This window comes from Cavia porcellus, unplaced genomic scaffold (genome assembly GCF_034190915.1).
Source record: "Cavia porcellus strain 051 isolate PalLab524CR breed Dunkin Hartley unplaced genomic scaffold, mCavPor4.1 scaffold_26, whole genome shotgun sequence".
Classification (NCBI taxonomy): Eukaryota; Metazoa; Chordata; class Mammalia; order Rodentia; family Caviidae; genus Cavia; species Cavia porcellus.
This window is the reverse complement of record NW_026947509.1, coordinates 47,480,886-47,504,843: the sequence shown is the minus strand read 5'-3', so window position 1 is coordinate 47,504,843 and position 23,958 is coordinate 47,480,886. Positions and strand designations below refer to the sequence as shown.

At 40.8% G+C, this 23,958-nt stretch overlaps 1 protein-coding gene across 12 annotated transcripts in view; it reads right to left on the bottom strand.

Annotated features, from left to right (window-relative positions):
- Window positions 1-19,710, bottom strand: part of Unc80 (unc-80 homolog, NALCN channel complex subunit) — a 201,309-nt gene extending 181,599 nt beyond the window's left edge. For 7 of the 12 annotated variants that reach the window (XM_063237423.1, XM_063237430.1, XM_063237424.1 and 4 more), the window contains exons 1-7: window positions 19,545-19,710; window positions 18,634-18,682; window positions 15,892-16,048; window positions 14,554-14,855; window positions 5,935-6,058; window positions 3,165-3,238; window positions 139-278 (exon numbers count right to left, since the gene is read on the bottom strand). In XM_063237423.1, coding sequence (XP_063093493.1) covers window positions 139-278; window positions 3,165-3,238; window positions 5,935-6,058; window positions 14,554-14,855; window positions 15,892-16,048; window positions 18,634-18,682; window positions 19,545-19,636 — 938 coding nt within the window. In that variant the 5' untranslated portion in view covers window positions 19,637-19,710. Of the gene's footprint in view, window positions 1-138; window positions 279-3,164; window positions 3,239-5,934; window positions 6,059-14,553; window positions 14,856-15,891; window positions 16,049-18,633; window positions 18,683-19,544 lie in introns of those variants that run through there. The other 5 variants (XM_063237431.1, XM_063237432.1, XM_063237428.1 and 2 more) reach the window with 2 other exon arrangements.
- Window positions 19,711-23,958: the final 4,248 nt, after the last annotated feature.

The following is a 23,958-nucleotide window of genomic DNA, read 5'->3' as shown; positions in this document are numbered from 1 at the left end:
CCTTGGCCAAGAATACACACACACTTATCACGCACAAGCATATTTTAAAGATCATGGGACTAGGAAAGTAGCTGAAGTACGTATTTAATTTTGGTAACTGGGAATACCTATTAAATCCCTGACCTTGAGCTCACCTACCTGGAATGGGATGGGCCTCTCTCCTGGGAAGTCTGGGAGGACAGGCTTCCATCAAATGAGTTTACCCGGTGGCAGCCTGAACTCGTGGCCTTGGGTGAGATGGAATCAGACTGGAACGTTTCACAGACCACCTGAAGTCCCTTCCAGAGGCAGAGACAGTAGATTAGTCTTTGTCCTCTTGCAGTGCATCCGCTAGAATTAGATTCTACATTAATACAGAGGCACATCTGTGCTGGTTTTGCAGTATAGCTACAGTGTCACAGACTCAGGAATACTGACTCTGCCTAAAAGGAAATGGAAACAGATTTCTACAGTGCACTTGCATCCCTCTACATTCTGCTGAGCACTGTCCTAAATCTCATTTTGTTTTGCCCTTGACTTCTTTCTGTTTCACGTCTATCTCTAGTATCTTCAGGAAAATTCAAAATCCAGCAGGTCATCACAGATACACCGAGAACAGAACGAAGGCAGGAGGCTAAAGAGTAGCAGAACATAATCAAATTGAGGCCAGCACAGGATAGCGGAAGGGCCAGGTTCTAGTTTCCTCATCATTCCTTAGGGGGGACCCAATACATTTCTCAGTGTGAATGACAACCTGCAGTCTGATTGACAAGTACACGCTCAGCAATGCTTTTACAGAGTAGCTCATTCAAGTTACATTTAATTTATAACACTGCCCTGGACAAGTGTGGGGGAGGGGTTCCCATAGATCTCAGATTAAATTCTTCCCTGAAGTATAAAGAAACCCCAAAAACTTACTGCAGAATTTTAGGCCTTATACTTTTGATTTTCATACACACATTAAGGACTATTTCAACTGTGATTTATAGAAAAATATTCACAGCCAGAAATTTCACAAAGTAATTTTTCCGAGCTTGATCAAAGATTCCTTAAATTGAGTGTACTATGTATAAGTCAGGTTAGATGATTTGGGAGACATTAAAACATTAGACAGCTGGGTGAGGTGGCACGTGTGAGAACATGAGCTGGATCTCTGCAACTCCTCCTCACTCCCCCCAAAACTGGATAAACATAAATGGGTGAAGTTTTAAGACCAATGAGTATAGGCTAGAGCAGCATATTCAATAGAACTATAAGGCAAGCCACAATAGCAACATATCTGAATTTAATGATTTAGAGGCCACATTAAAAATATCAAAAGGAACATTAGAAAGGAGCAGCTAAATTAATTTAACAATACATTCATTTTAACCTTAAATGACCATTTCAGCATGTAGTCAATATTAAAAGTTATTAAGATGTTCATGGTTTTTGCACACGATGTGCTCAGAACTCTGGCGCGCCCTTGAACTCAGCTCTCTACTGGTTCATAAAGGATAAACTTCAGACAGACAGGAGGAAAGAGATCATCTCAGGGAGAGGAAGCGGTGGGAGCAGACTCAGGGTTCACTGAGCATGCGCCATATGCTGGGGGGCAATGCACAGCTAACTAAAGGAGAGAGCAGAAACATGGGCACTTAGGACAGTTCCAGGCTGGGGAAGGCACAGTGGACCCAGGAGAAGAGCTCAGGCTTGAAATAGTGGCCAAGGATCTTCCAAGGGTCCCCAAGGAGTTCGAGATGTACAGAATAGCCTCAGTGGAATGACTAATTAACTAATAGCATATTAAAAAGACTACTTAGTTATCACCCAGCGGTATTTATGTTTCAAGCCAGAAACACTAACAGCAAAAATCCACTTAGATGGTTTATATGAGAATCAAAGTATGAGGTCCTAGATTTAAAGGGTAGCAGTGGGCAGAATAAAGAGCACATCTTAAAACATAATGTAAATTAATATGACTCAGCAACAAATCAATTTGAGAGGGTTAAGCATAACAAAGTTATCATCTATGCGACATACCATTAAAATATGCAACATTGAGGAAAACAGATCTTGTAAATTAAACTAGGCACTTGATATATTATCGAGGACTGTATTTTATATTTCTTAAAACATCTGTTTTGGATTTATCTAGGTATAGTTTTTAATTACATATCTATCCTGTGGATATTTAGAATTTTCAATTCAGGATTATTAATATTTGAGTTTCCTCAAATAATAGCTTTCAAGTGCTATTTTACTTTTTAAAGTATTGGTTTCTTTTTTTAATTTTTAAAAAAGAATGCTCCATTGTTTCCTCTGAACTTCTTCTAACTCACTGACCTCTGGGAACAAATTTCAATGCTGGAAATGGCCAAATTCATGTTGCCCCAGAGTCAGAGTGACTACAATCTGAAGACCACTAGCAGGCAAGTTGATTGTAAAAGGCTGTCAGGTACATTCAAATACAAGATGTTAAAGAACACAAATCACAATTGTTCATTAAATGGCAGATACAGTAAAACTCTAAATTTTCAGCAAGTGGGAAGGGTATGATATTCCTGAAAATAATACACTGTTGGAAAGAGGATCCAATTCTAACAGAACGTAGCAAGTTTTGATTTGCACTTGAAAGTGGAGACTGATCATCTAATGACATATTAAGTTAATAGCAATATATATTTTGTGGCTTTCATTTCTTTCCTTCATTACATATGACAAGCTTGCTTTGAATTATATTGCTTTATCTGTCATCTTCTGTTTTATGGGTTACATACTGACTTCTCATGAAATTTCAGATTCCTTAAGAAATAGGAACAAACTTTAGACTTCCTTTCTACTCCTTCCTCCTCACTTCCTGAGACACTCATCAACCAATGTTAGAGTTGCTTAATAAGCAGAGTATTTAATAATGACTGAGAAAGCAATGATACTTCAATGTGACACGAATAACGATAACTAATATTTACTGAGTGTTACCTGTTGGCCACTGACATAAAACACTATTTTCCACATACTAATTGAGATAAGACACTGGTCATGCATTGTCTTGTTCAGAGCCTCTACACTTTTCAGAGGTGCATAACATTAATTTTCTTACTTGATTAATAGCAAACCTGAGGACAGTAAGAGCTGCCCACTGAGGTCAGCAGAGAGCTTTGAACTCAGTAGGATGATCCTAGACTCAATTACAAAAAACTAACCTCTCCATGGCCTGTGTCTCGATTGGGTGACTCACAGGTCTGACTTTGACTGTTGATAGGAGAGCTTCTCTTGGCTGCAAAGATAAAGGAAACTCCATCATGAATTTTCTAAGATGACAAGTTCATCTCAGTTCATAAATTCAAGTCATTTTAAAACAAAATACATTTTAATAGATCATTGTCATTTTGTGGTATAATTTGTAAAAGAAATCCAGGGTCCAGAGCAAAAATCTTTACATAGCCAGGTTGTCAGTGCAGAGTCAGCTCTCCAGTTTCATTCAGCAGGTAAAGGTGTTAAACAGCTTGCAATGCTAAAAATATAATCAGGTAACACTTATTTATAAACTACTATACACCAAGTCCTCTTTTAAGCATTTACATATATTAAAACAAAGCTCTCAATAGCCTATAATACTAATAGATTATTGTAGTGATTTTACAGATGAAGAAATCAAGGTACAAGGAGTTTGACTTTCCCAAGCTCAACAGTTACACGAAGATCCCAGTCCAGGCTACGTTTCCCCAGAGTCTGTGTTTCAGGATGTTAAAGTCACCGCTCAACTAGGAGTCAAGCTAGTGACATCTGTACCTTGGGATCAGACTGGGAACTAAGATGCCAAAACCTCACGTGAATGGTGAGTAAAGGGGTACTGAGAAGGAAAGGGCTTCCCAAGGGCACCATGCTCTTTCTGGCCATGCCATCTGAGCTGAGACTAAGTCCCCTTCGGATGCTGGGCATCCTTTCAGGGTCACAGGGATCAGGCACAGGGGAAAGAAACCAGCCACGAGTATCACCCAGAAACCAGGAGAGGGTGTGGTGACCAGACCAGACGCTAGCACAGATGGACATGATACCTTTGTGTGTCTGTGTTGAGAGGTGTGTGTGTGTGTGTGACAGAGAGAGAGGGAGGGAGGGGAGAGAGAGAGAGAGAGAGAGAGAGAGAGAGAGAGAGAGAGAGAGAGAGAGAGAGAGACTAGGGTAGCTCAGTGGTAGAGCTCTTGCCTAGCATCTGCAAGCCCTGTGCTTTGTCTCCAGCACTAGAGAGGGAGGGAGAGAGGAAGGGAGGGAAAGTGAGCCCCAGTTTTGAAGTGATTATTGCCCTATACATATAGGAAAGCACAGAAAGATTAAGAATTTGTTTAAAATTAAATTCCCTTAACTAATATATCATGAGTATATGGCTTTTCCACTAAAATTTTTTGTCATTCTTAAGCCTATTTCTTCTCCTGTATGTGTCTATTGTTTTTATTTTTTAAAAGTCTTTTATTGGGGCTGGAGATTTAGCTCAGCGGCATAAGCGTCTGCCTTGCAAGCAGGCAGTCGTGAGTTCAATCCCTGGTACTGATAAAAAGGAAAAAGACAAAAAAAGAAAAAAAAAAGTCTTTTATCTGTCTTATAGTTAACTCTGCAATTGTTTGACTCCAAAGTGACTACCCCTTCCATCTCAGAATCTGAACTAGATATCTAGTTATGACACACTTTCCTAATTAATATTTTGTACGAAAGAACATCACTTTTGAATTTATGTTTCAAGAGTTAAGGTTTAGCATATGTAAATGGTGTAATTAATCTACTTTTGCTACATTGCTTGTGTTTTAAAATGACTGGGGATACAGTTCAGCCCAACAAGCACAAGGTGGTGAGTTTGATCCCTGGTCCAAAAATAAATAAATAAATAAAATTAAAATAAAAATGGCTGCATTTGTCACTATAAGCATCTTATCAAATACATAAACAATATGGTACTTCTTGGTTACATAATTCCTTAGCACAATACATATTTTGTGTAACTATTAGGTCTGGGGGAAAAGTTATGTAAGAACTTACAGTTTCCTTCATTTACAGAGCCATTTTTACTTGCATAATTCCTTACTGTCCGCAAAAAACCTTACGAAGTTAAGCAAACTGTGTACATACGTTCGTATGCATGTATGTTTAAATTTTAAGATATAGGCGTGTACACAGATCTGTAGATTTTCCACATATAACGTGTTTTTAAATTTTATTGCTGTGTTGAGAAGTTTGCAAACAGAAACATGGGATGTGCAAGGTCCCTGAGGCACAGTCTCATTTACTGCTTACTGAGACGCTGTGCAGGACAGCACTGTCATATCCTGCACCTTCATGGAAATACTCGGGAGAGTTAGGTTATATGCCCATAGCAGGAGACGTGAGTGTAGTACATGTGTAGGAGGAGCCTCCTATGAACTCTAATCGTGTTCTGTTTGTTGTCTAACAGTGCTAAAATTCTCCCTGGGCAGTCCCTGAAGTGCAGTGCTTTGATGCATTGAAACACTAAGACAAGATGGTCAAGGAACTTCTTCTCCATCTATGGATGAAGATGATGATGAGGAGGAGGAAGAGGATGCAGATGAGGAGGAGATGACAATGGTGATGATACTAACTAGAGTAATAGCTCCTGCTTACTCACCAGGCACCAGACATTCTTCTAAACCTTTACATGTGCTGACTCATTTATTTATTCCTCATGATCATCCTGTAAGTACTAATCATTTGATATTTTAAATCACACCTTACAGCAGAGGCCTGAGGCACTGAAATGTCTTACCCAAAGTCACGGAATAGAAAAGCACGCGTCCTTGTTTAGTGTTTCCCCTATGCGACTAAGCCCTGTCCCCGGGACACCTGAACACCTTGCCAGAGAGATCCGCTTCTCCTTGGCTTCCTAGGGCAAATCATCCCAATGCTGCTGTCCCCAGGTGTGAGGGGATCGCCATCACCATCTCACTTCACAGGCAGGTCACAAACCTGTGATGATGCTCCTGATGGGCTTCACCAGAGCTGTGAATCCGGAGACCTCAGGCTGCTTGTGCTCCCACATCGGCTGCCATATGACCAGCCCACTGGCCAGGCGGAAGGTGAGGTCGGACTCCTGGGGGCAGAGAAAGCTGTGTGCAGTGACCGGCTCCTGGGCACTGGCTGAAGGAATCAGTGCGCGCATTGCTTACAAGCTTATTTATCGGAGTGGGTGATCTACCAAACCTTCCATGCCCAGGTGGTTTCCAGGGTAAAACAACGACCCTGAATTTGTCATGGTAATTACTGCAGAGACCACAGTAATTACTTTATGCAAAATTTTAACAAAATTAAAATTCAGCTTTGGGCAATGCTTCGAAACACAATGACTGTTTTGTATTTGCAGAAATTGAGACTTTCTTATTTCAAGACTCATGGTAGATCGCTCCATTTGTGGTTATCACTATAATTCCTCTTAATTATTTAATTGTCCTCATTTCTCTCTCATAGTCAATATCCCCAGATGCCATCTGTTTGGACTTTCTATGTATTTTCTGGTACATCCCTCCTCCATTTCATGGAATCAGATAAACATACTTTGACTCTTCATAGGGTGTGACTTTGTAATGTGGTTCTCTCAATAACCTTTAACTCCTTAAGGCTAGGGACAGATCAACCATTTCCAAGTCCCAAGGAATTGTCATGCACCAAGAACCATACACATGATATTCAATAAATGCTGGCTGAATTGGGCTGACTTTACAACCCATGCTCACACAATTCATCTATCACTGAAGACCTCTTTCAGAAACATATTCTCTAGTTCATCACTGCATTCTTTTGAGAGGCTGAGATACTTAAAATTCACCCTCATTCTGTATAAATCAAATATATAGCATTGTAAGATTACATTTTAAACACTTTTGCCTCTCGAAACCATATAAAGATGGAAGCTCAGAATTTGACCATGGATTAATGAACACATTCAAGACCCTGGCATTTACTTAGGACTGTGATTTGCAGCCCTGACTTGCATATTTCAAGACTTATGGCTTTATTCTGGGCTGCTTGATATTATTGCCTGTGATGAAATGAACAGCTATTTTGAAGAAAATAAGTCATCATAATAGCTAGTGCTTATTTACTATCATCTTGTTTTGAAGCCCCACCAAACTATGGCTCTTCTGTCTCCATTGGTTTTATCATGATGTATCTTGCTGGATTTTATTATATGTGATAGTATAAACAAAAATTGTTATAGGCAAAGAGATAATATAGAAACCATTGTTTGTTTTCTGTTAGCTGGTTCTAAATACCCTACAATGCTTTCATCCACTTGAATGGTTTTACATTGACCGGATATATTTGAAGCTATAGTATATGAAATTATATTCAAATATTTCAAGAAAAAAGACACTATGGTAACTACTATTAAGTCAGGTTATTTGGTGGTGAAGCACTAGGTTGCTGAAACTGTCATGCTTTGACCTGTATTGTTATGTTGTCATGTCCTCTTTTATTTCAATCTCTCCCTTATTCATTAATAAAATTATTTAGTTATTTTTTATCATTTTTTTAATTAAGGGGAAAAATAAAAAAATTAGCAGTATATATTATAGTAACTTTTTTGATTTCCTATTAACTTGATTTGAAGTCCTGTAATACTCTATCTTGTTTTGACTGATTAAACTCTGTTCTGTTCTGTATGATAGTATCAAGTTTGAGGGTATAGGCAACTACTTTGAAGGCAATAAGATTCACTATGATGCCCATTCCGGTTTGACTGTTATCTTCGTTGGAAGTCCTGTAATGTGTACAAGGTTTAGGTTTTATTGGTCTTGTTCTCTATTGTTTTGTTCAACTTTCTAATACCTAACGAGATAGACAATTCTTTTTAGGGAAGCAAGAGGCATTATGGTAACCATTGTTGATAACTTTGTACCCTGTTTTTACATCATGTGCTATGTCTATCCTTGGTTTTGACTGACAGCTTTGTTTTGCCATATTTGACTTTATTCTCTTCCAAAAAAAAAAAAAAAACTAATAAGAACTAAGGAGTAATAAAACCCAAAATGTGTAAATTTTGTTGTAAAAAGAGAGGGGGAAAAAGTGCTCTAAAGGATACAACTGCAAGTGTGTTTAGCGGTGTTAAATAGATGACCATATTAATGCTTTTGGTTGGATCATTGAACACAACAGTTTGCAGTCTCTCTGTTTGAATGTCACTTTATATGCTTTGATACTGTGACTTGAGCAACTATCTCCAAGATGATAATGTGTAATCTATTAACTGGTGATTTCTGTTTTTTTTTTTTTTTTTTTTTGTAGTTCTGTATTACTTGTACCCTTACACCACTTTGTTTTGTTTTGTTTTTTCTTTTTCCTTTTAAATAAAATTTAAAAAAAGACTTACGGAGCTATTAAAACACAGGAGGCTTGGGTCTCACTCCCTGCCCCCCACCCAGACATATGAACTTAGAATCTGTGAGGATTTCTAAAACTACTCCTGCTGATTCTTAAAAGCAGCTGCCACTGAAATCTACTGAAGTAAAAGGATAAGAGCTAGGAAGAAATTGGAAAAAGAAAAATAAGTGACTGAAATGGTGAATTGATGTATCTGGATATCAAGCAATCTGCAGCTGAAAAGGCTGATCCACTCCCTGAGTGAGTTCACACACTGGTATAGCAATGGTTCTTCTACAAAGCTGAAAACTAGGCTGGGTCCTGGCCCCCTTGGCAGCCGAGCCACAGCAAGATCCACAATAGAAAAGCCTCCAGGGCTGCCTGGGGAAGCATTAGGGCAACTCACAAAGCATTTAGTCAAACCCACTGCACATTTATTCTACAAATATTTATAGAACGCATATGCACCTGGCACTATTCTAGAGTCTTGAATACAATAAAGAACAAGGCATATAGAAATCGCTGCTCCCAGGACAAAGGAGAAATGAAGCATTTCAAGGATGCTTCGGGCAGGGAGCTGACATCTTGAACAGGAAGGTCAGGGAAGCACAGTGAGTAGGTGTCTTTTGACTAAAGGTCTAAATTAAATAAAGAGCTTCTAATGTAGATATCTCCAGGAAAAATATATCACGAAAGAGAATCAGCAGTGCAAAGGTTCTAAGTTTGCCTTGTGTGTTAAAAACATGCAGTAAACAGTATGCTTGGTTTCAAGAGAACAAGAGAAGAGTAGAAAAAAATAAGGCCAGAGAAGTGCCAGGTAATTTATTGTCTTATAGGACACAGGAAGTTCTTCAGCAATTACTAATTAAGAAGGGGAGACATTGGAGAATTCTGAGTAGCAGTGGTAAGACTGGACATACGAGTTATTGGTTCACTCAAACTACTGGGAGTCACTTGAGAAACATCAAAGGTAAAAGGACAGATGATTGAGGAAGCTGTTTTTATCATCTAGGTGAAAGATGGTGAGGAGAGGCTGCTAATCGAAAAATGAGACATTGTAGATTCAGAATATATTTTAGGGATACAGAATTTGCTAATTAGTAGGGAGTAAAATGTGAGAGAAAGAAGGGTGGGAAGGATTTTTGGTTCTGTCATCGATAAAAATGGACAAGATGATGAGGAGGAGAAGACTTAGGAATTTCAGAAGCATGACATACTCTTTGAGATGCCTATTAGACCCTCAGCTAGAGATGTTAAGCAAGAAGCTAGACAGACAGGGGTTAGAGGAGAGTAACCCAAATTCCCCTAAAATGGACACGGGAAATCTGTGTGGCATTACTCAGCAAGCAGGGAATTAACATTAAGTAAAGCTCACCAGATCTGTCTTCAGAAATTCAAGAAGTGGAATATCAATTGACCTGGTTTTATTAATCTCTTGGTTTTCTGAGCTCAATCATTTTCCATGATTTTCCTGAGTAATCCTGACACAAGTGAAACTCCATGGACACTGCCTCAGGAAACGCTGAGATCTTGTACTAAAATCCTGCCCTTTAACACCTGCCCTCTCAGTGTGACAGCTACCGTCATGATGTTCTAATCTGTTATATCCCCAAATACAACATTTTTGAGAACAAGATGAGTTCTGAGCATTTCCTCCAAAAGGATAAACGCACAGCTGTTGATTGAATGAGCGTATCTACATTTTCTTCCAATAACACCCATGGCCTCCCCGTTATGTTGCTCTGCTCTTTTGTAAGTCTTTTCAGTTGATGGAAGGCTGTAAAGTCTGGGGCCCTAACTCTCTGCTAGAGTCTCCTTTCATTCAATCCCCAAAGTTATATGACGCATCCAAACAGCAACTGGACAGCTGGAGAAGAGACTATTTTATCATTTAGGCAGCTGTGGAGCAGATGGTCTTAACGTCCTGAGAAAAACCACAAGTTGTAATAAACACTGGTAGAATCCATGTTGCTATATTTCAGGTGCTTTTCTCGCTCTCACGGAAGGTCTGTTCCCATGATATCTCACAGCAATTTTAAATGTATTTACTAGTTTCTTAGATTTAATCAAACAATTGTTATTTTAAATTCCAGTTTTAAATTGCTTACTTTGCCTATATAGAGTTCGCTAAAATCCTCTTGCAGTCCTGCACATTCTTTGTTTCCTATTATTTCTCCAGTACTTTAAATAATATCTAGCATGCAGTAAGCACTCCAAATATTTATTGAAGGAACAAGTGGCTATTATAAAATTATAACATTATGACACCGTATTTCAGGTTTTCTGTTTAATGAATATTTGTGAATAAGTTTATTTAAAATTAAGTTTAGCCTAAAATTAATAGTATATTTGACATAATTTTTAGAGTATTGATTTCATCTGAAATATCTGAGTTAACTATAAATCAAAATAGTGAAATGCACATTAAATAATAGTCTTACAAATTAATGAGCCATTTATATTAGAGTAATTTAGTTATCAATGAATTCATTCATCCAACAAATACTAAGTACCTCCTAAATGCATAAACTATGTTAGTTACAATGATAATCGTATACTGATAATTACTGTCTTCAAACTATTCAGAATGTAGTGGGAGAGAAAAGCACTTGAAGGGATGACAATGACAATAAACTAAGTATTAACAATAAAGATGTCCCTAGAGTATTATGGAAATAGAGAAGGAGCAAAGATGGAATTTAAGTGAAGTTCTAAAGAATGGGTAGGTATTTTCTAGACAGAGGAGTAAGTATGAGGCATTCCAGGGAGCAGGACCTGTTTGCAAACGGCTTTATAAAAATTATATTCTTGAGGAGGCTGCAAAGATCTGGATCTCACACACAGGAGAAATAGTCAAACATATGGAAAGCTGAGTACATGAGATCTAGGAATTGGAATTTTATCCTTTAGATGATAAGAACCAACAAACTATCTTAAACACACAGATCAATCCATGCCTTAGACAGATTGTTTTGGTACTGATGTTGGATCATATGGGAGAACCCAGGGAAGAAAGAAGTCCAAGTCAGACATGGCGAGAGCTTAAGTTAAAGTACTAAGTCAAAGTGAGAAAATGTTTTAATTTGAGAATTAGTTAGGAGACAAATGGGTAGGATTCTGTGATTAGTGGCTTGTGCGGCTAAGGATGAGAGGGAAAGCAAAGGTCATGAGTCTGTGCAAGTGACCTGAAATGCAGCACAGGGGACAAGGGCTCACTCCAGGGGAACCTGATGTGTTATGGGTCAGCTATTTGAAGAAGTCAGTTGAAAACTTGGTCTAGATTCCAAGAGAGGTGTCTGCTTTAGAGCACAGAAGTAGGTGATCTCAGCCTGTACCACAGAAATAGCAAGTGAAACTGGGGCAGGGAAGGAGCTCTTCTGAGGCCAAGATGTAGTAAGAAGAGGAAGGTGGCCAAGATGAATTTCTGGAGAACCTCAAGATTGACGGGACAAAGAAATTAAGTTCGCAAGAGATATAGCAGAAATAATCAGGAATGCAAGAACAACGGACAGAATGTGGGGTTGTTAAGAAAACAGAAAGTTTCAAGAGAAAGGCCTGATGTGGTTTCAAAGACAGCTGGGATGAATACTGCAAGAGAGAGATTAGGTCCGACAGCTCAGAGGCTACTCTTGGGCCAGCGAAAATAGCCCCAGGGCAGAACCTTGAACCAAATTCTGCAGAAAGTCAGGTAGCACTGGACCTGAATCTAACTTTGGTTTATTAATCAGCTTTACTATTATCTCTGCAACCCTCAGCTTCCTTTCTGGCTAAACAGAAGCAGAGAAACCCGCCCTTGTGGGTGGCTGTAAAAATCAGAGACGACGTTGAAAATTGTCTGCCATGCAATGGCAGAGAGCAAAGCAAGGGTAAGAGGCCGAGGAGTGGACACAGGGTGAAGTGGTGGGGTGGCGGCCTCAGCCTTGACTGAGCCAGGCTTGGCCCTCACCAGTCCGTAGTCCTACCCGAGGCTCAACCCGCAGTTCTCTAAGGAGTAAGAGAAAAGATTGACCAGCTGGCCGCACACTTCGGCTGTCACGGCTTTGCAAAAGCACTAGTCCATGGTCGTGTGGTCTCCCCAGCAGTAGGTAGTCTCCAGGGTCAGACTAGAAAAGGTGGGATTTGGTTTTGATCTAGGGTTGGAAGAGTGAAGGGAAAGCATATAGTTGTGCTGGTGTCAGGCAAAGCACACGGGTGCAGGATGGACAGGAAAAGACAGGTGCAGTTTGATTACCTGCAAGCTAAGGAAGCCTGAGGGCACCAGCTCTCAGCCAGGGGTGATTCATTTGCACCCGACTACCTGGGGACATCTGGTGACTGCAGGAGTCATTTGTGTTTGTCACCGCTCAGGAGAGAGGGTAGGTTACTGGCATCTTGCAGATAGAGGACAGAGAGATAAGAAGTCCCTCAAGACATAGGAATGCATCACACCACAGAGAAATAACTGGCCCCAAATGCCAACAGTGCCGAGGCCAAAAGGTCCTGATCTGAGGATTTTTATACTCCCTAACTATACTGGAAAAGGAAATTCCTCTCTTGACTGGAAAAGGCCTCCAGGGAAATGTATTGAGGGGACTATTGATTCTTCATGGCATCTAGAACAATACTTCCCTCATAGCAATGACAAATGGACAAAACAATAGGCATGATGTAAGTAGAGCTAATAATAATGATTTACTATTTATCACTGTGTGGCGTTTGCATGCATTTTCTTATTTCTTCTAAGTGTCCCATTGCCAGGCCACAGGTAAAACTTGAGGCTGTTGGGTGAGCTTTCTCAACTACCTATATTTCCTCCTGAAAGAGGACTTAGCTGCTTCTCTACCAATGTTACATAATACCAATAGCAATAAAATATCAACCTCAAGGCCTGCTAATATTTGTTGATGCTTTTCTGTTTGTCAGGCTGAGCAATATAACCCATGCAATCCTCACAATGCCTTGTAAACTTATTCTAATGTCCAATTTATTCCTGGGGAAACTGAGGCTACAGTAAACTGCTCAGTGCCTTATAGCAGAAAGCAGGTGGTACGGATTTTAGTGTAATCTGTTTCCACATCTTGAATTCCCAGCCATGTCTTCCAAACAAAGCTAGAGCCTCTCTGTGCATCCCTGTTTTTCCACATTTTTCCAATGCAGATGATATTTGTTGACACACACACCACTTTCTAGGCTCTTTCTAAGAATCTTTTTCTTTGTCTTCTCCATTTGGAGCACTATGTATCCATGCACAATTGCTGTTTTTAGCACTTGGATCGGCTTCTGATAATAACTCGGATTTTTTCAATGAGTGAGTCGTTAAAAACTTTTTGATGCATCTTATATGACACACACTAGGCCACACATTCAGGAAGCAGTGTGACCATCACAAGCAGTGTGCCTGTACTCAACAAGCACTGTTTGAGTGGGAATGATGGGCAGTAACAATCATGCAAACCTGAAAACTCAGGATGTGATAAGTACTAAGGAAAAAAAATAGAGAAGACATAGGCCAATATGCTCACGGCACAAGAGTCGTCAAGAAAGAACTTTCCAAGGTGTCAACATTTGAGTTGTGAGGGAACTGAGGAGAAAGACACAGTCATGTGAAAATATGGGGTAGAAGGTGGAAGCAGTTAAGAATGCCACAGAATATGGAAGAGTTAGGGACCATGTGTACATGGCGGAGGGCAGGGTGGAACCCTCGTGAAAATGATGAGACTGAAACTGGAGTTTGAAGGACCAAGAAGGAAGACAGAAGAGAAAGGAGGTCCCAGCAGGGAGCACGAAGGTATTCAAGGGATGGCACCAAACTGGGCCACCCGGCAAGTCACAATTTTTTTCCCCATATTTCAGCACATACCACTGACGAAGAAAAGATGGGAAGAACAATTGTTCCATAGATAGTAGGATACTCAATGGCTCCTGAGGCTGGATCAGAGGTATCCAGTAGAGATCGACAGTTCATATAGTAAAAGAATTCAAGCTCTCAATCAGCTTGACCTTATACATAATGTCTAATATGCTGGGCGTTATTTTGAGACGGGTAAAGAACCACTGACTTTTAGGTGAGTAAAGGACATATGACGATTTATGGTTTTGAAGTAGTGTTTTTCAGTTTAGTAAAAAATAAAACTTCCAATTCCTTGGCTGGTTATAAAATCACACAAAGTCAAGAATCACAGACCATGGAGATGTCATTGGAAGACGCGACTCTGTCCCAGCCCAGACCCAGTCTCCCTTCCTGCTTACCTTAATCCTGTGCACCAGGGGAGCGAACAGAAACACAAAGAGCTCCACGGTGGCCATGGAGTTCTGGAAGACTTTCCTTCTGCTGGTCTCTTCTTCATCATTGGGGCCGCTTTGACAGGGCTGCCCTGGGGAACCCTGGTTTTCAACCTGGTGGATGAAAGCACTGCTACTGCCACCCCAGCTGGATCCTCGGTCTGTGCCCCCAAACCGCTCGCTGTTGCAGTCTTGGGGGGCCTCCAGGAGCATCCAGTGCAAGGTGTGCAGGAGTTTTGTCTCAGCGACACCCAGTTTATCCTGATGGCCTGCATGAAACAACCCACATAGCTAAGTAAAGGTAAACTCTGTGAGCTGAACAATGGATTTCAACTTCTGATCTGGGAAACATCTTTTGCTCTGTGCCCCAGTTCCCCAGAAGACACTAATATTTCCCTAGCAACAACTGTAGGCAGGACTCATTCTTGTTCTGGGGGACTTTCTTATTGGCTGCAATCTCTGCAATATAGTCTATGAGAATCAGATATCCAAATGTTACCAAATAGGCACCATGACACAAAAGTATAGGCTTTGAAGATAATAAGCATTCTATTTTGGACCACAGAATCCAGACAGGTCCATTTATAAAGATAATATTTGAGTAGAGACCTTAATGAGGGGCACAGAAGAAATGGAGAAGAGTGTGCCTTCTAACACAGGATAGACAGCTAGGACATATTGCCAGCAAGAAAAACAACTTGCAAAATAATCTTTATGTGTACACAAACATACACATACACACACACTCACACACAATACTACACAGCTGGGAAAATGTCTGAAGAGAATATGCCAAAGAGAAAATCCCTGGCTTTGGCTCACTTACAATAGTTTAATCCTTAAGTAAAGGATTAATATATATTAATAATATATATTAATATAATAATAAATATATTTAATATATATAAATAATTATAATAATAATTATTATTATTATATTTATTTATTATTATATTTATTATTATATATAATATAAATATTATATTATATTATTATATTTATTTATTATTATATTTATTATTATATATAATATAAATATTATATTATATTATAATATTTATTATTATAAAATAATAAAATATATTTAAGTATTGCTTGTTAAAAACTAAAATAAAGATAATCAGTTCGCTCATTGGTAAAATGGAAATCACGATGGCACCAGTGCAAAGGGAGTTTTGTGAGAACTAAATGGGAAATCTGTGCACAGTGCCTGGGACAATGGTAAACGCTCCGTACACACTGTTCTCATGAGGGTTTAACATAAAGGGCGACGGTGCAATCAACAAGCGATGCAGGGGCACCAACCTAGCTTGTTCCTGTTGGAAAGGAGGGTTGCCGTGCAGTGGAGAACGTGCGGCAGAGCAGCCTGCACCAGCTCCCATCTGGAAATGCTCTGGATGGCTTCAGACAGGGCAGGAGAAAGGCCATGCAATTTGTTTTCTACCAGCACTCGTTCAAAGGACTGTAGGTTAAAAAAAGGAATGTAAGATGAGAAACTGAAGATCCTGATTGGTAAGAATTATACACTGAGCTTCCATAAACCCTAAATGATCCACGTCACTGGATCAAATTCTTAAAGATGCACTCACATGGCATGGCATGCATCTGCTGACATTCAGTGGGTCAATTATAATTTCTCCTTGTTGTTCATTTTCAGGCCTCCGATCCAAATGGCTTAAATTACTAAGCAATCCTTATTTCCTTCGAAATAAGCTTCCTCTAACAAAGACTATCAGGCCTATAACCCCCTGAGATTTTTCTTAATATAATATTTTGCAGAACATTACTGAGTCATTCAAAGGGGCTGTCACAACTGCAGACCAAAATGAAATGTGATCCACTAAACTGTCGTTAAGAGACAGAATTTATGTCAGCTTGCTCAATACATATTAACTAAGACAGAGCTCCTCCAAGAAATCTGAGTTTGAGGTTCCTGATTTATTCCATGTCCCAAGCAATGGCCTGACACAGAACACTCCTTAAAATAGATTCTGGAAAAATCAAAGAACACTGTACAGTACAGAAAGGGGAAGGGAGAGAAAGAAGGAGAAGGGAATGAGCCATCTTTGTTTTATTGCTTGTTAAGTCTCCTAGAACAAAAAATAAGTTGATCCCACTGTTTTCTTTTTTAATGGTGGAAAAGAATGTCATTACGAGCTGCTGAAGAAAGTGAAACTGTTAAGTACTAGAATAGCAGACACATGATTGGTGCTCGATGTACCAAGTCATCAAGGAATTAGCAAAATTATCTTGTAGAAAGATCAAAATACTACAAGTCTTAATTGTTCTAATGGTATTACCAGATATTTATCCTGTATTACTAGGCTATTTAGGAAACAGATATGGCTTATTAAGAGATTATCCAAAGAAAATTATTTACATTTTAACTCAAAAAGTTCACCTTTATGAATACGAGGTACACTAAAGTTTTGGTAAGGAGTACACCCATGTATAGTCTTTTCTTTTAAGGAAATTAAATTGAAACCTTTAGTTATGCTGGAAAAATCCAAATATGTCTGTATATCTAGGTGATATTAAATAAAAGGTGACCGAAAGATTATAAAGAATTTATACGGGGGCTGGGGATTTAGCTCAGCAGCATAAGCGCCTGCCTTGAAAGCAGGCAGTCGTGAGTTCGATCCCCGGTACCGATAAAAAGGAAAAAGACAAAAAAAAAAAAAAAAAAAAAAAGAATTTATACAACTAATGGATACAATGAAGCGGGTGAGTTCTATACTCCATCCTCTTGGGGAGTTTGGGGAAGTTGATGTAATTTTCTTCTTAAATATTACTAATGTTTCTTTTTTATGATTTTTAAATCCTGGAAATTGTTTTTGATGCTGATACCTGCACACCCTGTCTTTATCCCTATCTGTCTACCTATCATAATTTGACTACACTAAAATATCAGACTTATAAAATCATGATGGTTTTTAAGCGAGTGTAATTGTCAGCATAGTTTAAGGAAAGTTTAAAGATTTCAGGTGCCAAACTATTCTTACAAGTTAGGTACAACAAGAAATTCCATTAACAGATCCTTACAAGAAATTTATATTTCAAAAATATCTCTGTGACAACTTTGAAAGAAGACACAAGACAAATTCCTACCTCAGTGTGTGTGTGTTTGTGTGTGTGTGTGTGTGTGTGTGTGTGTGTGTGTAACTCTCCAGTTGGCTTCCATCACAGCTTATGACTCTAACCTGTGTAAATAGGCACATTTCTACTTTTACATTATAGTACATACCATGAAAGGTCCGAGTTTTAACGAAGTCTGTTATGATTCATTTCAATTTTGCTTCACGATTTCCATATTTTATTGTCTCAGTTAATAAACTGGGAATTTGTAAGGATATGGGATTCACTTAGACCCTCAGGACAAACATACTTTATTCTGTATACACATTAATAGCACTGTTCCCTCAGTTATTTCATAGCATACATTTTCTGATTTGAAAAATAGATGCAAAACCTACAAGTAAAGAATTGCATATTGTTAAGGCAATTCACAGCATTTCTCCTACGAAGGTCCATCGTATAATGGTCTCAGTTTTGCTGATTAACCGTTTGAATTTCCACCTTTGCCTCTACCACCTGATTCACTTACCACTCTGCCCTCCCTTCTGTGATTCAATCACTCCCCACCTGTCACTCATTCCCCACTGGGGGCGTAGGTTCTTCAACCACCCAAGCTATTCCCAAGCACAACCTCAGGCCTTTTCTACCCCCTGCTTATAAATTAGGACCCCCATCATAATGATCTCTAATATCTGTTGCTTAATTTTTCCACATGGTGCTTATTATCATCTGGTTCATTCTGCATCTTTCTAACCAATTTGTTTGTGGCCTGTGTGTCTCCTACTAGAATGTAAACAAGGTTGTCTCTTCTTTGCTGGATGCTGGGAGTGCAATTGTGTATGGCACACGGGAGGTGTTCGGTAATACGGCCGAGTGGATTAATATGTACGATCAGTATGACTTAGTCTTTCTTTGGATTCAAGTTACAACAGAGAATATGGAAATGATCACGAAATGGAGAAAATCACATACCACACAAGAAGCTTCATACTGCTTCCCCAATTTAGGCCTCAAAAAAGCACTGAAAAATTAATAAAAAGATTGTTACAAACACAAGTAAAATTACTTTTAAAGCATCTCGATGACATATTTTCCAACGAAAAAGCACGATGCTAGGCAACGTACATTTGAAGCTTCCCTATAGCTCGTTAATGAGCAGGTGCTGAACAGCTGACATTTGCTCTTCCGTGTGTAATTACATATATGAGGAAAAAAGATGTGGGTCTCCGTAATTCTCCACATCCACTCTTATTCTGGAGACTTTTGCCTAATCCAATTCGAAGTCACCCACAGTCAGAAGGACTGCATCGCTCGAAGGGTGTAAGAAAAACTGGAAAGAGACACGGCTGGGAATCGTGATTTGCAAATCTAATGTCTTATCTGATATATCGCTGAAATTAATAATAATAATATAATAATAATAAATCTTCTTTGCTGTTTATTGCCATTGGTTTCAGGCTGGTCCGGGAGAATAAATCCCTTTTGAAAAATCCCCCTCCGGAGCCTTAGCCAGAGAGACTACGCTGGTCGAATCTGAGCAAAAATGGGTAACAAGTGGGCACTGCGGATATTCGCCGCCGACAGGAGCTGGAAAACAACAGGTCACCGGGCGGGAATTTCAGCAGGAGCCCGGCGGGTCACGGTCACCTTCCCGCTCCCGCCCCCTCCCAGCCCTAAATCACGCACACAGTCACCCCGAGCCGCCGATCTGCTGCTGGCCGTCAAACTTCACCGGAATATTTCGAATGCGTGTTTTTCAGCAGGGACGCAGAGCCCGACCCGGAGCCCCGGCTGCGGCGAGGTCCGGGCCTCGCAGGCGAAGGCGCGGGCACCCCGGGACCCCGGACCCTCCGCCCCGCGCCCCGGCCGTGCGCGCCCCTCACCTGGTCTGGCGCCACAGGAAGGTCTGGATGGGCAGGGGGACGCCGCGGCCGCCGTCCTGCTCCTGGCCCTCGGAGCTCTTCCTCTTCACCATGATGGTGGCTCCGCAGCCCCAGGCAGCACCCGGCTCCCCGGGCCGCGCGCCCGCCGCCCTCCCCGCGCCCTCCCCGAGGCCGAGCGGTGCGGCCGCCCCCGCCGGCGCCCGGCGCCCCTCCCCGCCCCCACCTCGCGGGACTCGGCTGCGCGGGCGCGCGGGGGCGCTGCGGGGCCGCGCGTTCAGCACCGCGCGCGGCGGACAGCGCCCCCTCGGCCTCGCGTCCGCGCCGCCGGCTGCACCGGGAGCGGCCCCGGCCCTGCTTCCCGGGCTCTGGTTGGCCCTGTCCGGGGAGGAGGAGCCGTGCGGAGCCACGGGGCGGCCCGGCCTGGCCTCGCTCGCGTCTCCGGGGAGGAGGTCAGGGCCCCCCGGGGACGGCCCGGGGAGCGCACCGGCCTCCCGAGCGGTGCCACCGGGCAGCCAGGCGGGCCGGGCAAGGGGGAGGCACTGTGGAAGCCCCCTGGCCTGAGGACTGGTTTTAAAAGTGGGGACCACAAGAAGTTCACCTGGCTTGTTTGGCAAAGCAGGAGCTGGAAAGCCCCAGGCTAACCAGATGTGGGTATCAGTTAACCGAGAAAGAACGCTGGGACGACGCGGTGGGGAAATGTGGTTTGTAATTGTCCACTTAGGTGATCCTGCTCACTTCAGTGATCCCTGCCGTCTCCTTTGGTTGTAACAATTAAATACCTGTGTAGTTATGGTTGGAACACTGCGAATGCATTGCCTAGCGGTAAAGCAAGGAGGGGTAGTTGAGGTGAGGTGGGGTGGCTTCCCCACCTCACCTAACTAGAAAACCGAAGCCATTGATCCATCTGCAATCAATCAAAACAAATACAGTGCAGCTTTTAAAGAGACATCGGTGCAATCAATGCAAGGAAAAATCTATCTCATAGAATAGAAAACAATATCCCTTGTGTAAGTCTCATCCAGATAAAGTATTCACCCTTTCCGCCATTTAAATAAACTTTTCACTTTCTTGAAGTCATCTTTTAATATGAAATTTTAAAATGGATCTTGGAACAAAAATAATAGAATCTAAATATGATCTTCAATGCATATTTACGAAATGCACTTCCTGTCCCAGACTTCTGCTCATGAGGAACTTGTGGTACTGAAGAAAATGGAGGCACAGGAAGAGGAGAGTTCCATGGGAACCATGAGCTCGTCCTTGTTTATAAGCAAAAGAACCAGACAGAAAACATAGGCAGGAATCAAATTTTTAAAAAGGCTTAGTGAAAGATAAGCTAAGGTGTTTGGATATGAAGAGTCTAGCCAGCGTGGTTTCATGTAAATGTGATTCCTCTGACAGACACAGAGGTTGTGTAAAACAGGCACGGGCTCTAGAAAGGATCACCACTCTGCATTCTAGAGAAATATTCTGTGAGATCCGGCGTCAAGGTCCTGATAGTAGAACACAGAAAAGGCTGCGAGTTTGAATCTCGGTGCAGAAGTAGCCTTGGGAAGACCATAGCCCTGCAGGAACGGGGAGCCGAGGCATGAGGATGAGGAGTTCGAAGCCAGCCTGGGGGATCTTTTTAAGGTAGTGACTTAGCAAGACCCTGTCCCCAAATTTTTTAAAAGTCATACTGAAGAAAGAAAGGAAAGAAGGAAGGAAGGAAGAAAACTTGCTGAAAGCCATGGAAGCAGATTAAATCCAGGCAAATATATGGAAAGATAAAAGGCCCAACTTGGGTGTATGGGGGACATCAGCCTAGTCTATTGTCACAAAGGATGTTGTAAGAGGTCACAGCATAGGATAGGACAGGGAGGTGTGTAAAATTCCAAGATGACCCACAATAGTCCCACTCCCTTGGTGTAGACACACACACACACATGCACACACCTCCGAGTTATTAAAAATACCCTCCTTGGGGGCTACTATGAAGTGATTAATATAAATATTCTTGAATTAAAAAATTAATAGATTTTATTTCTTAGAGCAACTTTAGGTTTACAGGAAAACTGAACAGATGAAATGGAGCTCTCATAGAATCCCTGTCCGCCACATGCCCAGTCTCTCCCGTTGGGAACACTCATCGTTGGTTGGTACATTTGTTACTACTGATGAAGTACTACGATGCATTATTAACTAGAATTCATAGTTTCCATTAGAGTTCACTGTGTTTTACAGTCCTGTAGGATTTGCCGAGTAGTGTCATTTACTCGTCATTATGTTATCATACAGAATAGTTTGCCCTGGAAATCCCGGTACCCAGTCTATTCATTCCCCTCCTCTCTCTTTTCCTACCCTGGTAACCACTGTTACTTTCACTGTCTTGAGCATTTTGCCTTCTCTGGAATATCCTATGTTTAGTATGCTACAATATGCAGTTTTTCAGATAGGGTTTTCACTTAGCAATGTCTATTTAACTTTCCTCTGTACTTTTGGTAGCTCAGTAGCTCATTTCTTTTTATTTCTGAATTAATATTTCACTGTATAGAACATATCTTTGGTTGTCCACTTGCCTACTGAAGCACGTCCCAGTTGCTTCCAATTTTTGACAGCTATGAATAAAGCCTCTACAAATATTTGTGTGCAGGTATTTGTGTGGATGTAAGTTTTCAATTCATTTGATTACATTTGATTCCTGGATTGTATAATAAGACAAACTTGATTAGTTTTGTAAAAAACTACCAAACTCTCTTGCAAAATGGTTATAATATTGGATTTTTAAAAGAGGCCATACTTACAGTCAAGAAAACTTCATGAAGGAAAAAGCCACAGTGAGCATTACTTAGAGAGGAGAGTGTTAATGAACAAGATTCTTAACATTTTCCCTTTAGAAAAAAATGCAGCTTGGCGCTAATGTTCATTTAATTTTTCATAAATGCATTCATTAGAGCTGAAGCAAATCTGACTCTTTTCAAAGTGAAAATAAATTATAAAACTGTCCTTAGAGGTCTGGGGATTTAGCTCAGTGGTAAAAGCACCTGCCTGCCAAGCATGAGATCATGAATTTGATCCCTGGTATCAAACAAACAAAAACTGTCCTTAGAGTGATGTCATTTGTTTCCAAAGGTTGTCAATACACCAGAGTGATGGCAAAATCACAAAACAAGTGAGATATTTTGTGGGGCACTTTAGGGATAAGGAGACTGTATTTAAGGACTGTAATCCATAAATTATCTTGGGTAAACATTGCAGCTGCAAGCATGGCTGGGGAATATTCTTAGGGCAGATGGGAGAGCATACAGTCTCCTGGTGAACAGTCGGATTGATCATTGTTGGATGGAGAGATAGTTCCTCTGATGGGAGATTTTAAAAGAACAGTAGAGCCTAAGTTGGCAGGAAAAGAGAGTATATGCGAATTCGTCCTTGGGTTCGTCCATGGGTTACATGAGCTGTGAAGTAATTGGTAAAGTCATTGTCTAAAAATTATATTTGATGGGGAGGGAGTAGGGTATTTGTTAAAACTTTGGTGATAGAGTATATTTAGTAGTTTTTAATGGGTCCAGATCGGTTTTAAGTGCATCAACCAATCGAGAGAAAATCCACAGTTAAAAGGGAGAAAACTGAGATACAGAAAGGTCGCATAGCTTGAGGTTGCACAGTAAATGATGGAGTAAATGGGGAAGTCAGGCTCTAAAGCTCTGCCCAGCCCACCACAGTGCTCTGTGTTACATAGTCCTGAGAGTGCTATGAGTCAGGCAATGGAAGCAGCTCGAGGCCGAGGAAAGGAATTGTGCCATTAATAGACGGGGTAGAGAAACAGCCAATGTCCCCCTCCATTCCTGAGCACCCTTGAGGCAGTGAGTCATCTGAGGGTGGGAGAAATCTATAATAAGAGCTGTCAAGTTCTGTTTTCAAAATAACAGTTTAAGGGAGAATCAATATTGCCATTTTGGTTAACTCCATACAGAATCACCCGCTCCCCACCTTATATTTTATCCTTTGGAAAGAAGCCTTCATCCTCTAAATACTTTCCCTCAACTACCTTCTTGTACATAGTTCAATTTAAGTGAACATCACTGGAATAAAACCAAGAACCAGCTCATCTAAGGAATTGGACAGCTGTAATCAGTGAGTCAGCTCCATTCGAATCAAGGCATGTTATCATCATCTCACTGGGTAGAGATTGGATTGGATGGGGAACTTTCCCAGAGAGGGTTCCCAGTGATGGTATAGCTAACTGATCACTAAATCTTAGGACACATGTGAAGGTAAACCACAAGATCCAGACTGATGTAGCTAAATATAAATTTACCCCTGAAGGCTATTTTCTCTTTCTAATGGAAGGGTCTATTTTGATAGTGGCCTGATGCCAAGTTGGCAGATGTGTGCAAAAATAAACATTCTAGATAGATGAGGTGAGCAGGGGAGA